Source organism: Aythya fuligula, chromosome 3 (assembly GCF_009819795.1).
Source record: "Aythya fuligula isolate bAytFul2 chromosome 3, bAytFul2.pri, whole genome shotgun sequence".
Lineage (NCBI taxonomy): Eukaryota > Metazoa > Chordata > Aves > Anseriformes > Anatidae > Aythya > Aythya fuligula.
In genome coordinates, this window is record NC_045561.1 from 80795267 (window position 1) to 80811293 (window position 16027).

The 16027-nt window shown below is 37.7% G+C and overlaps 1 protein-coding gene across 9 annotated transcripts in view; it reads right to left on the reverse strand.

The window, feature by feature from the left end:
• Positions 1 to 16027, reverse strand: part of EPB41L2 (erythrocyte membrane protein band 4.1 like 2) — a 103855-nt gene that overhangs the window by 5158 nt on the left and 82670 nt on the right. For 2 of the 9 annotated variants that reach the window (XM_032184416.1, XM_032184415.1), the window contains 6 exons: positions 14353 to 14534; positions 9921 to 9983; positions 7522 to 7668; positions 6274 to 6378; positions 2218 to 2271; positions 1460 to 2017 (listed from right to left, as the gene is read on the reverse strand). In XM_032184416.1, the coding sequence (XP_032040307.1) occupies positions 1460 to 2017; positions 2218 to 2271; positions 6274 to 6378; positions 7522 to 7668; positions 9921 to 9983; positions 14353 to 14534 (1109 nt within the window). The remainder of the gene's footprint in view (positions 1 to 1459; positions 2018 to 2217; positions 2272 to 6273; positions 6379 to 7521; positions 7669 to 9920; positions 9984 to 14352; positions 14535 to 16027) is intronic. The other 7 variants (XM_032184418.1, XM_032184417.1, XM_032184422.1 and 4 more) reach the window with 7 other exon arrangements.

Sequence of the window (16027 nt, forward strand, 5' to 3'; positions counted from 1 at the left end):
TAAGAATAAGGTAAGTATTAGACTGTTTTCTCCAGTTGAAATGCATGTAAAAAGCACCATGAAATGACGACTAATAAACCAGCCCTCTACCCACACACATCCACAATAGGAAAAAACTGTCTCCTAATAAGCTTTGCCAAAGTTCTGTGTTTCACCAACAGAAAATATCACAGAAGGTAATCGCTACAACCAAGTTTCAACATAGGTATTTAAGATGTAAAAAAGAGCATCAGTAGAAAGAATCTTAGTTTGTGTAAAGTTCCATCAAACAAGAAACTGATAGCTAGTTCAGATAGATATTTCCAAGATTAATGATATTCATATTAGAATTACTTAGTCAAATTGCAAATAAGTCCAAGAAATTCCAAAAATAACTAACGCAAAACTAACTTTTGAATGTGCACTACTGCTGGAACAGAAAAACAAATTTTACAATTGGATTTTAAGCAGGGGAAATCCTAGTGGGAAAAAAAAAAATCCTTTCCCTCCCTCTAATACTGTTGCACACAGAGGCCCTTTTGCCCTCCCTCCAAACAGGCAATGCTTTAGGAAATGTGGGTGCCTGCTTCTAAAGGTCTTGTAAACTGATTTTTTCACATCGTTAATCAGAACACCTGGAATTCTGCAAGCAGAATACAACAAAAGAAAGTTGTTTGGGTTTAATTGAACAAAAAGTCACTACTATAAGACAAGTAGGAAAAGATATCCAACTGTTCAAAAAATTCAGCAGATCATGTCCACTTTGCAAAGACATGCATTCCTGCACTGCATTTTTCTCTTCTGATTCTTTATAAAGTTTACGCAATAATGAACCATTCAACCTTTGTTGGCTTAAAACAGTCGATTGTGACTGTAACCAACCCATGCTTCCCTAAAAATCTATTGCACTATAAGACTCCCCAGTAAGATTGTGACATATATATGAATACACATATACGCACACACAAACACACACATACATATACTAAGTCTAGTCTATACATTTGTAACATTTCTTCAAAAAGAAACAAAGATAAGAAAAGCAGCAAATAATGTGTTAAAAAGAACAAAAATTGCAATAGGTGTTTTCTAACTCCAATTGCCAATAGGTTTCCAATTACAAGCCATCAAAGTGTCAAAAACAATTGACAAATAGACAAGACAGGACTTAAAACATTAGAAACATAAATAATAAATATGTTATGTAAATGTGTATAAAATAAGGGGGAGATTAAAAGGAGATGGCAGTCTTCAGAAGGTTTGCTTTACTGGTGATTCTCATCCAGTTATAGCAAAAAGCAAGAAACCATAACTGAACAAGACAGTTTCACTGCTCATCAGTGGTTTCCCCTTCCAAATGATCTGTATCTTGTTGGATGCCAGAAGGGCTGGAAGAATAGGAGAAGAAGAAAGGCAGGCACATTCTCACCCAAAGAAATATCTCTGCTTAATCTAGTTGTCAAACTGTTCTACCATTTACCTCAGAACAACAAATTATTTCTGGTGCAACGTCAATGTCAACATGAGACACATCTCCATTGAGTTTGAGCTGTTCTTCCTCCTTTTCTTCACCTAAGTCTTCCTTGATTTCCTCTGACAAATTCTTTTCCTCTGTAGGTATGATAATTGCGTTTTCCTGGACCGAATCTTCAGCTGTAACTTGCATGCTCTCAACTGGTACAGTTGGTTTACTGCTTTGTGGTGTGTCTTCCACATGCTGTATTTTTTCTTCAAGTTCTCTCCTTTTCACATCTTCTTCTTCCTCCTGTTCTTCCCTGATGACTTCCTCAATAGCCCTATGATGTGGTTGGTATTCTCCCACCTCTTCATCCTCACTCTCACTACTACTGCTGCTGCTACTATATGATGGCAATGAAGAAGAGTCCTTTTTCGATAGGTGCTCCACCTTACATGTTTCCCCAGCATCAGCTGCAACTTGCATTTTCCCTTTGTCGGTTTCGTCTACGACTAGTGTTTCTTCTATCCCAACCTCTGCCTGCTTCTTCTCCTCCACTATGTCCAGAGTCTCATGTGAACTCTGCACAAAAAACATGGATGAGGAAAAACAAAAGTAGAGCATATGAATAAATGAAAATGATGGAAACAAAATAAGCTGATGGCTGGTTCATGTCATATAGAAGACAATAGATGGTTGTGATGGTTAGCTGAAAAAGGAAAAGAATGAAGATGGATTTTAAGAGTTAGAGCCATATTTAACTATGGAAAAATCAGTAGAACCTTATCAGCATCGCTGACTCCAGTGCAAGGCCCTTCTGTTCTGGAAGCATGTCTCTGTGAAACAAAAAGCAATCAGAGAACAAAAATCAATGCATAACCCCTTTCAATAGTATAACATTCTCCAAGCAAGCTTTAGGAACATATATAGACGACACTAGACAGGTACTGTGTACTCAGTGTAAGACTCACATAGACCTATACCCATTTCCTTCTACTTCTTTGAAATATATCACTCAAACATAGGTAAGAATTATGCATGTTATTATTGCAGATAAGAATTTAATTATGAAAGACTAAAAATAAAAGTATGAATCACAGGTCAGTGATGCTAGTGAGGCAATTACTTATCTCAGTTGAATTTGGAATTAGAATCATAGAACGGCTCAGGTTGGAAGGGACCTTAAAAACCATCAAGTTCCTATTCCAACCCCCCTGCCATGGGCAGGGACACCTCCCACTAGACCAGGTTGCCCAAAGCCCCATCCAGCCTGGCCTTGAACACCTCCAGGGATGGAGCATCCACAGCTTCTCTGGGCAACCTGTGCCAGGGCCTCACCACATGAAGTGAAGAATTTCCTCTTAAATTAGGAATAAGTAACATTATAATATTATGGGTAAGTAAAAAAAAAAAAAAAAAAAGTTGCATTCCACTATAGGTTTATCATTAACACAAAAAACCTTTTGCTGTAAGATTTTATTAGTTCACCTTTGGGAGGGAGACTGTTGAGGCTTGTATGAGGCTTGTCAAAATAGCAGTATGCGACTACCAAGATGATCCCATTAGGATTCAAATGATGAGATTAAGGCAACTGTATTAGTATTTGTTCCACAGCAAAATGATTTATGATGGATATACCTGAAAGCCCACCGTTACGCAGTTTTTTGATCTCATGTATTTTTAGAAATGTAAATTCGAGTTCAGGCAGCGGAAGACAAAATCAACACACCATCTGTGACTTAATCCTAGCTTGTACGGTTTTTGAGGAGCACAGCACCTACAAGAGTGCCTGGCGATGCTCCAACACCAGCCCACTGCTGCTCCCAAGCACAGCGAGGGGAGCACGAAGCTCCTCAGCTGCATCTCCTCCGCACCCCCCGGGCAGCGGGGTGCAGCCCCCCGGCACGTTTTAGTTTCACGGGGGAAAGGACGGGACGGGGCAGGCACCTGGGGCGGCGGCGGGGCGGGCTGGGCTGGGGCCGGGCCCGGTGCCGGTGCCGAGGCGGCGGTGTCGGAGCCGGTCTCGGTCTCTTCCCCCGCAGCGCCCTCTGCTGGCCCCGCGCGGGCTGCGGCGAAGGGCCGGGCCGGGCCGGAGCGAAAGCCCTCTTGGCTAAATAAAATGGACGTTATCTCTTCTTCTAGGCTCTAGACGGTTAGAGAAGGGAAAGGAAAGAATTAGCCGGCGGCGGACAGAGCAGCAGGACCTACAGAGGACAGGGCAGGCATGCGAGAGGACACGACAGAGAACAGGACTTGCTTCGGAGAATCCCGCACAAGCACAGGGGGCACCGCAGGTGCTCCAGCTGCGGGCAGAACATGGCAACACACAGGCATGCTCTCATACATATTTTTGCTCTTCATTTCCCACTATAAACATTGAAAACATTTCTCATTTCCACAGATTTCCGAACCAGAACAGTTTGCCTGAACAGTCCTGTATTTACTGCTCTTAGCACGTTCTAATTCCCATTTCTGGAGCTTCAGGTACCCAGGTACATCGGCTTTGAACAACACACCCACAACGCTAAGAGGAATTTCTGCATTAGACCTTTTAAAGGCTGCTTTCAAATGCTTAAAAGAAACAAACTGAGCAAGTGTGCATTGATTAAACAATGCTTTCAAAAGCCTTTCCCATTCTAGTGGGAAAACTTACTCAAAAATACATACAAGGTACATCGCTTTGAAGCATAAATTGGGTTTATAGCTGGATCTATTTTCTATAGTACTATGGATCTATATATTAAAACAAGCTTTTAAGATTCATATCGGTACAAGCCTTTGAAAAAGCAAAGTTTTTCTTTATTTCAGTTTTCCCTCCACAAGTTCTTGCATGTAGAAAAAGTTAAAATACAAAGCCAATAATGCAACAGATACCTAACATGGACGCAACATACATTTTTCCCACATTAAATAACATACACTTCTACCTTAGAAAATGGGAACACAGACAATCAAGGTAGAGAAGCACGTCAGAGAAAAGCCAAAATGCCATGCAGATAACTGCTGTAGGGTGGACTTAATGTGCACTAGCAATGTAGAACACTTATATAAGTTACACCATGCTACTGTGCATACAGTACTACACATATGGCACGCAGAAGAAAAGGAATAGAAAAATAGCTTCAACTTTTTTTTTCACCTACAGTAAAAATTTAAAGTGTATTCCAAAGGTGGCTAAGAAAATTTTATGAGAATGAAGTTGATTAAATCTTCCCTTATGCAACATTTGATATCCACCAGGGCAATGTATTACTCCTCATCCCCACTTTATTTCCCTAGTTCACTGCACCCAGTAATGTTAATCTATTAATAGCTTGCATCAAAAAACCTATGATCATGATGCTCCTTCTACAATACTCTGGCACCATGTGTTTTCTAACCACTCAAGACAGTAAAGAAAAACATCTTTTATTATTGTATGTGGTCAGACTGTATGAATCTCTCTCCACAGATGTATAAGAATTAAAGACAGGCACATGCCTTCATCTTCTTGTGTTTTACCACATTTTTAGGTCTTCCAATCTTCTAAAAGGAAAACAACAACTGCAATTTGCTTCATAATGTAGCCCCTGTTCCCTGGTGAGACATTTAGTACAAATTACTAAATGTATAGATAGAATTGGCACTCTTGAATCAACTGCTGTATTTACAACAATGCATCAGCCTCTGAAGATGCTTAACTTCCTGGCAAACAGTCTTCTAGCACATGGGCACATACTCTGACATGAAATACTGTTTGTAAGCAGAGGAGGCTGGGCATGGGGATTAAAAAGTGATGATTCTAGATAACCATAACTTCATAAGGTAGCCCATATGTTTTGTGACATATATATCAATGCATCGCAATTAAGTCACAGATGCTGTGCATTTGTGGGAGTACAGTGATACAGGAGTACAGTGGTACAAATGAGTTATATCCAAAGTAGCATTTCTTATACATAGAAAATGACTTATTTGCAATTATTTTGCACTGGAGCAAAAGCAGGAAGAAAAAGAAAGAATATTAGCAGTGGTGTCCTTGCTTTATTCTTATCTACTGTCCAGCTATCATTAAAGATAAGCAGGAAAACATACCTCCCAGGAATAGGGCTGAGAAATGTCTAACAATACCAGGAAGTTTAAAATTGGGGGTAACAAAGAACTCAACCCCAAACTTCTTGTCAACGAATAATTTGGGATCAAAATATGCTGTATACCAAACTGCTTTTATAGATGTTACTGAAATAGGACTGACAGGTTTACAATCTGTTTACCTAGGTGGTAGAAAATAGTCCAAAAGAAATGTAAAAAAGCAACATCACAATTGCTGCACATCACTATCCTACTGCTAAGTCCCACTAATTATATTGTGCTTTTTCACTGCATAGATGTTAAGCAGTTTAGGAGGGAGGAAACCTCCCCCCTTTTCCAGGGTAAAAGATGAGGTACAGAAGCATGGAGGTACTTGGAACCTGGTTGCATTTTACAGCATTATTAATTTGAGTACTGATTACATAGTAAATATGTGAAACAAGAGTTTTTGTATGAAGTGTTAGATAACCACAAACAATTCCATCTCAAATGGAAATACATGTTTTGCTGTCATCCAAATCACGTAAAATGCAGTAATTTTCCACCAAAAAAGTGTTCTTTTTCAAACAGGAGCCATTCAGAACTTCACGGCCAGTTTAGCGTTTAAGCAGAATGCTGTTGGCATTCATATGTATAAATCTTGCTTTACAACTCAAACTTCTCCTTTCAGTACTGACATCAGGAAGAAAAAAATAGAAAAAGAAAGAAGTGCCCCAGCTAGCCCACAGCAGATGCAGCAAGAAGGCAGTAGATTTCAGGGCAGCCACCTTATCAATTTCCTCTGGTTTTGTTCCAGCAATCCGTGGCATTGCAGTCCATTGCTTCTCCTTCCCAGGCAGTGTTTTCACTTGGAAAATGTGGTCTCCTTTTTTCTATTTGGTTTTCATTTTGTAAAACCAGTGTAGATCAACAAGCAATGAGACAGATACACAGTACACATCAACATAAAACTAAACCATTTGAAAACAACACAACATACTAGGTGAGGGGAAAAAAATCAAGGATAAAAGAACGCTATTTCAAAGTGCCTCAACTTCAACACAAAAAAAATCAATATAGAAAATGCACACAAACAAAAATTAAGTTACTTTTTTATATAAATGCCTGTTTTAACCAAAAAGATATTTGTAACTATTGAGCAAGACAATGCATCTCAGATATTTGAAAATTTGTACCTATGCATGTATCACTACAGAGATATTAATGTAATACTGAAAGATAAGAGGAATAATTTTGTTGCAGTGGGGAGGGGTAGGTATAGCAGTGAAAGAAGAGGATAATGATAGAAGATAAACTAATTGCTTTTGAGGATTGATTTGCTGTTCTACTCTACAAAAGAAACATATGAAGTAACAAAATTAAAAGTTTAAGAACAGCCAGAGCAATTTATTTGGGTATTTTTTGTGTTTTTTTTTTTCCCGACAAATATTTAGGATGATATTTTTGGAAAACTGTTTTCCAAACTACTGCTTCAAGGTTCAGTCACAAAGGAAGTATAGAGAAAAAACAGGTAAATTCATTTTTACAGACTTTTATAGATTAATGTGAGTACATTTTAATGAATACACTAAATACGTCCTGAGGAAGTCAACGCTGTAAATTAAATGATTGTGTAAAGTCCTTCACAAATGACACAGGTCAGACAGCTGTTTATGTAGAGGCTGCTAAAAAGAGTTAAGGAGACACAATGAGTGAGACGTTTTACTGTCACTGAAAAATTAACTCCATACATCTGTGTAAATCAGTGAAATTTAAGCTGTCCTTAAAACAGCAAAATGTTGCCAGTGCTTCCAACTTTTTCTAGTGATTCTAGTCCAACTGTTGTAGGAAAACAAAATCCCACACATTATTTAAAGCCAGGTCCAATAGAAGTGTTAAAAAGTTAATGTATACCTAGTATAAACAAATATTACATTAGCCAAACAAAGATTTGATGTAAAGGATAACATGCATTTACTCTACTGTCTACAGGGTTGTATGAAAATGCATGCGGACAAGCGTCTGCAGTGACATACCCCTTGTGTCTGTAGGGACAGAGGTGTGATACGCCGCTTTTCCCACTCATTTGGGCGTGGTTCAGGTGTGGATTCCATGAAATTGCGCTTGAGCTCACTAATGCTAGCCTGGTGTTTCAGTAAGTCATCCTGGGTCTTATCCAGGTCCTAGCAACCCGCAACGTAAAACAAAGTAGGACAAAACACGACAACAAAGGCAAACTTAACAGTTTAAAAGAAAAAAGAACCAAATCAAGGAAAGTGCCTTGTGTTTAGAGAGCTAGCCTTCTTTGGAGCACCTTAAAATCCAGAAGTTTAAGGCCATAAGGTTTTGTTTGTGGCCACTAATACACTACTATTACTACCTAATACACTACTATTACTACCAGATTTTAATGCTAAGGAAAGATAATGCTGTGTATGGTTATTTAACAGAGAACTAATTTCATCCAAAATACAAAACTATTGCTGATTCAAAAGACTAGTCATTTCCAATGATTGTGTGCTTTCGGGCTGAACTCTAAGCAATTTTCATCTCATTTCTAAGCAGATATTTTTGATATTGCAAAAGTTACATTACTGAAGGCAGCTGTAAGAAAGATAACATAAGGAGCATTATGAAAATGCACCTCTGTTAATGCTACAAGCTCCATGAAAAATACTTATTTCTGTGAGGACAATACCACAGGGCCAAGTATGCGAGCAACTAACACCTGGTTCACTTCAGAGTGCCTCATTGTGCCTATCACATAGGCCTAGACATATTGGAAAAATCAGATTTAAAGACAAAGACTGTTATCAGTCTTTTCCACATTTGGCAATCTGACCACAGATGCAGCTGTCAAGTATGGGTGGGTTTCATGCATATAATTATCAAAGAGTTGTTTTCTTTTCTTTTTATCTTTTTTACCTTTTTAGGCAAGCACCAAAGGGGACACCAGACCATCAATGTCAAATTCTATTTTATTATGACCTACTGAGGCTAAGAGAGAGCAATTTGGATCAAAAAAACCCTTGTCAAGTCAGAAAAAATCCCAAACCAATACAAACTTAATTTCTGATGTCTTTGAATTTGTATATTCAACACTGGCTGTTATTGGTGCAGCAAATATTTCTTAATTCTGTGAATCTTCAGATATGTAGTTTGCACATTAAGAACCTTACCACCTTCTGGCAATTCACTAGGTTAATATTTTTACAGGACCAATGTTTCACTTTTAAATTAGGATTAATAAGCAAGGATACTAAATATGTCCCCCTAAAATGTGTTTTTTAGAGTAAACTGAAGCATTATATAAAGGATATTCCATTATACAACTGAAGCTAGTGACGATTCTCATATCACAATTTTAAAAACTGCTTTGGCTTGACACAAGGCACATTTCCTGGACTTGATCACAGCAAAGTTACGCAATGTACACTTACAATGCTTTAGTAAGTTATACACAAGCAAAGTTTGAATAGTTATCAAAAGCTGCGAAAAGCCAAAAAAAAGTATTAGTTTTGATTACTGTGATCCATACACCACCTTATTACCAAACAAAAACAATGATTTTTTTTTTAAAGACAGTTTGTGACAAAAGGAATTATTTATAGCCCCATTTGGATGAATTACATTAAAGACATCAGTAGGATTCTCTGTATTTTCTTCAGTTACTAGCTTGTGTTATTAATGATAAGTTATGATACCGATTATATCTACAGATTACTCCAGATTTACAGACTATATGGAAATTCTTAAAATAAAAATCTCTACTTCAGTGACAAATAATAGCACTACACATTAAAGTACTGTTCAAAGCTCTTTGCTTTTGCTCATCGTCAATAAGAACAAACTTTTAGGGAGCAAGAAATGCTTCCATTTTTAAAAAATGGAAAAAAGCAAACAAAAACATTTTTAAGTTTTCACTTTAAAGATCTGATCCTTACATATGTTTCTCAAAGCTCCTAAAAAATCCTTGCATGTCAGCACCAGAATTAGTTTTTCCATACTTCTACCACTGCTTGTGCCTTATGTTCATTCAGGTAACACATCTAATAAAAATTAATTAAATTGGTGAAAACCAGAAACCCTGCTCAACAGAAGATACACCCTTGAAATAGCAATGTATAAAAAAAACCCTGTTTAGGATGATGAATGGGTCTAATGTGTTTGATATATCTAAATAGGGCTATTATTCCCAGTTGCCACGTTTAAAGCATCTAGCAAAAATACACATTCAATATTCAAGCGGAGGGTTTTGTTTTGTTTTCTAAAACTTTTAAAAACTCAAACTAGAATCAGAACATGCAACATTTCCAAGCTGGTTTTCCCCATGCATGTCATGCACTGTGTTCATCACAGCCTGCAGGTGACCTCCCATCCCATGCAACTTGGCAGCCCGTGAAAAGGGAAAGTGTTTCTTATATTATATACAAACCTCCAACATTAAATTGCTATGTCTGACATAAATATTTTCCCCGTCTACTCTCAAGGAATTGCTCTGCGAAATTAAGTCACACAAAAAAATAAATTCAAATCAAAATGAACATAAAATGTACCAGTAAGAAAATACGAAAAATAAATTAAAAAAATCAGACAAATACAGGAAATAAAACAATACAGTGAAAAGGCAGTATTTAGAGAAAAACCCATAGAAATGAAATGTAGTTAGGGTGCTAACTAGGCAGTCAGCTACAGCCAGATTTGATTGCAAACTAAACAAAAAAAAAAACACCATGCACCTTCTGCTGTGCTTTCACCTCTTCAGGTTCCTCCAATGTAAGAACATTACAAATTATCAATAAACATAACATTACAGAATAAGAGGCTTCATCTCTTTGTAAATGCTGCAAAGCGTGCTATATTTACAGACCTTTCCTGTTTCGGCCCCAAAGGTTGAAATTATTAAGCGACTTGGGTCTTCCTTCACCTATGTTGTTGGAGAATGGCTGAAGTAATATTTGGCGTGTGGCATGAAAAATGGAAGTTTCACACTATGTCCCTCCATTGCTGTACTTTTCAGTGTTATCTCAGATGGATACTTAAGAATGTGTAATGGAAAAAGATGATGTATAATTTCTATGGTAACAAGTCTTAACACCTGCAACAAGTTGATGGTAAAATGGAATTTAATACATGATTTATTTTGCTTAAACAGTCTAGGATTCAACTCACACACCTAAATGTATTTACAACCTGTCGTAATTGTTATGTTTTGATTATTTGAGCCCCTCCACTCCCCTCTTATAGGTTAATATACTCTACCTCAAACTGGAATGAACTCTCTTGGAAATGATAGCTGACCTTCATTGCCTACAAGTATTCTGAACAGCTTATGGAAAGGCATTCTTTAAAAAGCAACGCACCACTTAGCCTTCCCAAACGTACAAATACCAACTGCTCATCTTAGGAAAAGTCAACACTGTGCAAGTCCATACATCTGAAGAGTGGTTTACGTACTGCATGTACGGTTGCATTTTCTATTGTGTGAATGCGTAAATACCATCGTATATACCATATATTTATTCGTTTCTCCCTTTCACGTGATTCTATTTTCTGCAAGTTTATTTTATGAATGGATTGATTTATGTCACAAAAGAAAGTCTTTAGTCTTGTTTTACATTATAAAACTTAGATTCGTGTTTTTAATGATGTCATATTTAGCATGTTTTTAATATATACATTGTATTGATTTAATCAGTTTAAACAACTTTATTAAGTGTGACATTGAACAAGCCCTCCCCTTTTTTGGTTCTATAATATTTTTATCTTTCCTTTGAAGATCAAAATAAGCCACCTTTTTCTAGCATGATGTTGTTGCTCTAACATGCACAGCAAATATAGGGAAAGGAAGCATTGTGTAAACTATTCCAGATGATCAGAGCAATGCATTAGTGTGAAAGAGGCTCCTGTACAGCAATTTTAAAAGCGTATTTCAAACAAAGTTCAGACTTTGGTGATTAGTCAGACAAAACCAACAATCCCAGCTAATGAATCAAATCAGTCTCCACCTTAACTACTGCTAGAGATTACTGAAAGCACTTAATGTTTTAGACTCAACTGAGCAAACCCTTTTGTAGGGCAGAAACATCTGAAATCTAGAACAACAGGAAGCTGATTTTTAAGCATTGACTTTTTTTTTTTTTAAATTCAGCTTTAAGGAACTTCACTTTCCATATCTTAACAGAACCTCTGAGATGCGCATTACAAAATCAATGCACTCAGGAGACATGCATTTTAACACACAAACTGATAGTGCAAATAGCACAAATTTTTACTGTTACTACCTAATAATGACTACCTAATAATAGCAATTCCAGTATTCAGTTTTATGTGCTCCTTAATATTTTGAACTGAACTACAAGCTATGCTATACGTAGCTCAGTATCATTAGAATATAATGAAATTATGCATGCTGTATGAATTCAGGAAAACAAACGAACAAGAAAACCCCAGCTATCTATTGCCTAAAAATCCCCTAATGGCAGTTTTTCACAAACAAGAGAAGTCAGAAAGATAGATACATGTTTGTGTGTGTGCCTACTTAGTTTATACAGGCACGTACATACACATATCCCTGTCAGCACGTAAAACTGAGGAAGCCTCTTGGAGAGCTAGCATACTAGCTACGCAGTGTCAACATTTAAGCAACAGAATTACACACCTCCTCTTCCTCTGCTTTGTCATTCAGGTCATTGTCATAAGAGGCACTAAATGAAGTCGGCTTAGGCTCCAGGTAGCAGAGGGACAGAGCGAGAGGAAGGGAAAATGTGAGTGAAAGAGGAATAGACTGGAAAGCAGAGAGAAGCAGTACAAAGATAAGGAGAAAAGAGGGGATGAAGGAAGGAGAGGTTATAGGAACATAGTGCTGAAGGCCAGGTGGGAGGAAAGAGATGCAAACATCAGGAAGGCTAGGAAAACTAATATAACCATCCTCATCAAGCAGCGAGCGGAAACTGAAAGAAAAGCATTTGATAAAGCTGAATGAGACACACAACTCAGTGTTTTTGTAGTCACTTTTTAAGATTTTTCCCTCCACAGCAGGGGGGACTTGACTAGCAGGAGCTCTCATAGATTCAAAGTTTTTATTTGGTGAGCCTATTCTATTTTTATTATGATCTGGTGTTTCTCTCATGGAATTACACTCCAAGATGTCTGGAATGGTAAGGACGGGCTCCCCTAGGGGATCTTCCTCTGAAATATCTGAAAGCATGTCCATCTCAGGGATAGGTGACAGGTTTGTGAGATGGGATGACACAGAATGGATGGGTAGCGATGGTGGGTGTATGTGAGTGAGCCAAAGAAACAAATTCTGTGCACAGTGGAAAACGAAAGCACAACAAAATGCAAGTTTGTAGGCACAAAAAGAAGGAGAAAGAAAAAAAATATTCGTTAGTGATTATTATTTTTTTTATTATTATTATTATTTATTTATTTTTTTTTTTACTTTGGGATAGCTCTACTAATGCAATAGAAATGCCAGATAAAAATAGAAATCCCTTTGTGTTTTACAAACAGTCAACTTGTTTATTTTATGGATTATGAAACCAAACCCATTATGAACGTTTTATTCTCCTGCTGTAAAGAACTGTGCACTTTGGAACTGTAATAGTCACTTACAGCAGATGGAAGCAGACAGACACTGAAAGCTTTGGCAGAAAGGTCAGGGGACAGTGCAGTACATGAAAGACAAGCTGGCACTGATTCTCAGGTTTGTAACCATTTCCTCTAAGACTTAAAGAGAGCTTTAGGGGGAAAAGAAAGCTGTTCAGAGTTGGCATGTGTAACAAAACCTTACTGATCAGCTTCATGGAACAACTTCCCAAAATACTACGTTTTTTTTTTTTTTTTTCCCTCCCTTTTCTTGATTAAAAGATTCTCCCTTGTTTCCAAAGTGGCAGTAACATCATTTTACCAAGCCCAAAGTCAAAACATGGTAATTTAACCATTTTTCTCCCATCAGAAAGATCTGTGTGTGCCTTTTCCTTGACTAATTCAAAATCATTTCAGCTACCTAGCAAACAACAACAAAAATGGCACCATATTTGTTCCCTTCCTATGTAGTGGGAATGTAGTGGGAACATGTAAGATGCATGGCTAAACTCAGCAGTCCAAACTTCACCCTAGGAATCAAAAGGATGGCTAACTTCCAAAAATGCATGAAAACAAAATTATTTTAAATATGGAAGAAATTTCTGACGAACTGCCAGAAAAAAAGAAGTGATATCGCAGAAAGAGGAGCAGCAGATTGTATCACATAACTCCGAGGTTTTAGGCAACGCTCTGGAAGGAAATTTTTACATTAAATTCTACATGACCTATGTTCAAATTTTTGATCTACTTCCACAGTAACTCCAACACACAAGTAAATGGTTGTTGGCAAGAAACAGACCAAAATACTCAACTTTCCATATAAATTTATACATCAACATTGGAGTGTTTAAAGGATGAAATAATTCTGTAGTTACTACTAAAACAAGAAGATTGTCACTTATAATTACTTAAAAGCAGTCATTACACCCAGATTCATATAACATATACAACTGTGGATACGCTAACAATTTTTAGGTCTAAACAAACCAAGGAATTGAATAAAGTACCATTTGCCCTTAGAAACATTTTTCCAGAACTCAGTCAAGCTTCCTGAAATTTCAAGTTATATTTATAGCACTAAAAGAAGCCCAGAAACTCAGGTTGCCTTCACTTTTCCTTATATACACTCATGTTAAACCTACACAAAATACTTGACAGTTTTGTTCAAATATTTAATATGGAGTTTTGTGAGATGCTTAGAAGTGATAGGCACTACATAACCACACATGCACACACGCCACATGAACAAATAATCTTGGTGTGAAAGAAAGCCATACCTTTCCATCCTGAGTCAACTCTAATTGTGGAGTTTTGAGCGGGCTTACATCATCTTCTCTCCCACCTTCTTTCAACTTGCCCTGCCCAGCAGCTTCAAGGTCAATGATTTTATCTCCTGCAGACGGCCTTCCTGTAGTAGGGAAGTCTCTTAGCAGGCTTTGGTCTGAGATACCCATAGGAGCTAGTAGGGAATCAAATGATTTGCGTTAATTGGAAATAAGTTAGATCGTTTTGTTTTCAAGACTTAAAATGATTTTATGGTGATGTCAGCAATGAGGAATACAGGCTAGTTACTGGTGACAATAGTTTTCAGCTTCTTGGCTTTACACAAAGTCTATGGTTCTTACAGCACTGATGTGAACAGCAATGTCCCCTTGTCGCATAATGTGTGCTTACTATGCAAGGGGGAAAAAAAAATAAATCAAAATCAAGTAGGTATTTAATTATCAAGTTCCTGATTACTCATAGATAGCAATTTAAAGATACTGTTCTTGGGACTGTGTTAATCACTATAACAAAACATAGAAATAAGTGTCTGTGGAGATTCACCATACTGAAAGGACCGTGTTAATACAACATAGAAATATCTATGCATATTGCTGTCACAGTATTTTTGTTGTGGAATCTTAGCATTTTTCATGTTTTTTAGTACTGCAGGAACAACAGCTTAATGAAAGTAAGACCTTTCCTCCTTACATGCCTGCAAAAAACAGAAGGGGAAAATTCATGTATATATATTCAATATATTCATGCAATGTAATCAAACAAGAGAGTGAATGGTGTTTGTTTTTTCCCCTGTTGTGGTTTAACCCAGCAGGCAGCAAATCACCACACAGCTATTCGCTCACCCTACCCCATCCCCCTCTGGGATGGGGAAGGGAATCAGGAGGAAAAAAAAGCAACTTGTGGATTGAGATAAAGACATATGACATAATATGACAGAAAAATAAATAATATGTAAAAAGCAAGTGATGCACACCACCCGCTATCCCTGCCTGCAATACCCAGCCTGTCCCTGGGCAGCCAGTACCTCCCATCCCAGCCAGCCACACCGTACATTTTCTGAGCATGATGCCATATGGTACAGAAAATCCCTTTGACCACTTTGGGCCAGCTGTCCTGGGTCTGTCCCCTCCCAGCTCCTGCTCCACCCCCCGGTGACCCACTGACAGGACAGTGTGAGAAGCTGACAAGTCCTTAGTTTAGTGGAAGCACTACTCTGCAACAATTAAAACATTGGTGTGTTGTCAACATTATTCTGTTTGTAAGTCCAAAACAGCACCATACCAGCTACTAGGAAGAAAATTAATTCTATCCTGCCCAAAACCAGGATATCCCCTCTTATCTGATTCAGCTCAGAGCAGGATGGCTTTTTTTTTCTTTTCCAAATAAGGATGGCTGGCTTGGTCGAAATAGTAGGAATGGAGTACAGGAGAGTTCATTAAGTTAAGCAGCCTTACTAAGTATAACTTTGATATAAACTTCATTTGTTTAGCAATCTTCCGTAGAACGTTCATATGCCCCTGAAGTCTTAACTTTACAAAGCCAAAGCGCAGAAAGTTCAAAAAGGCTTCTCTTTGAGAATCTTTGAGGAATATGGTTTTTGATAACAGTCTCAGCCAGATCCACATCAGAGGCTCTCAGTTAAACTGCTGAGAAGCCAAGGCCTTCTAA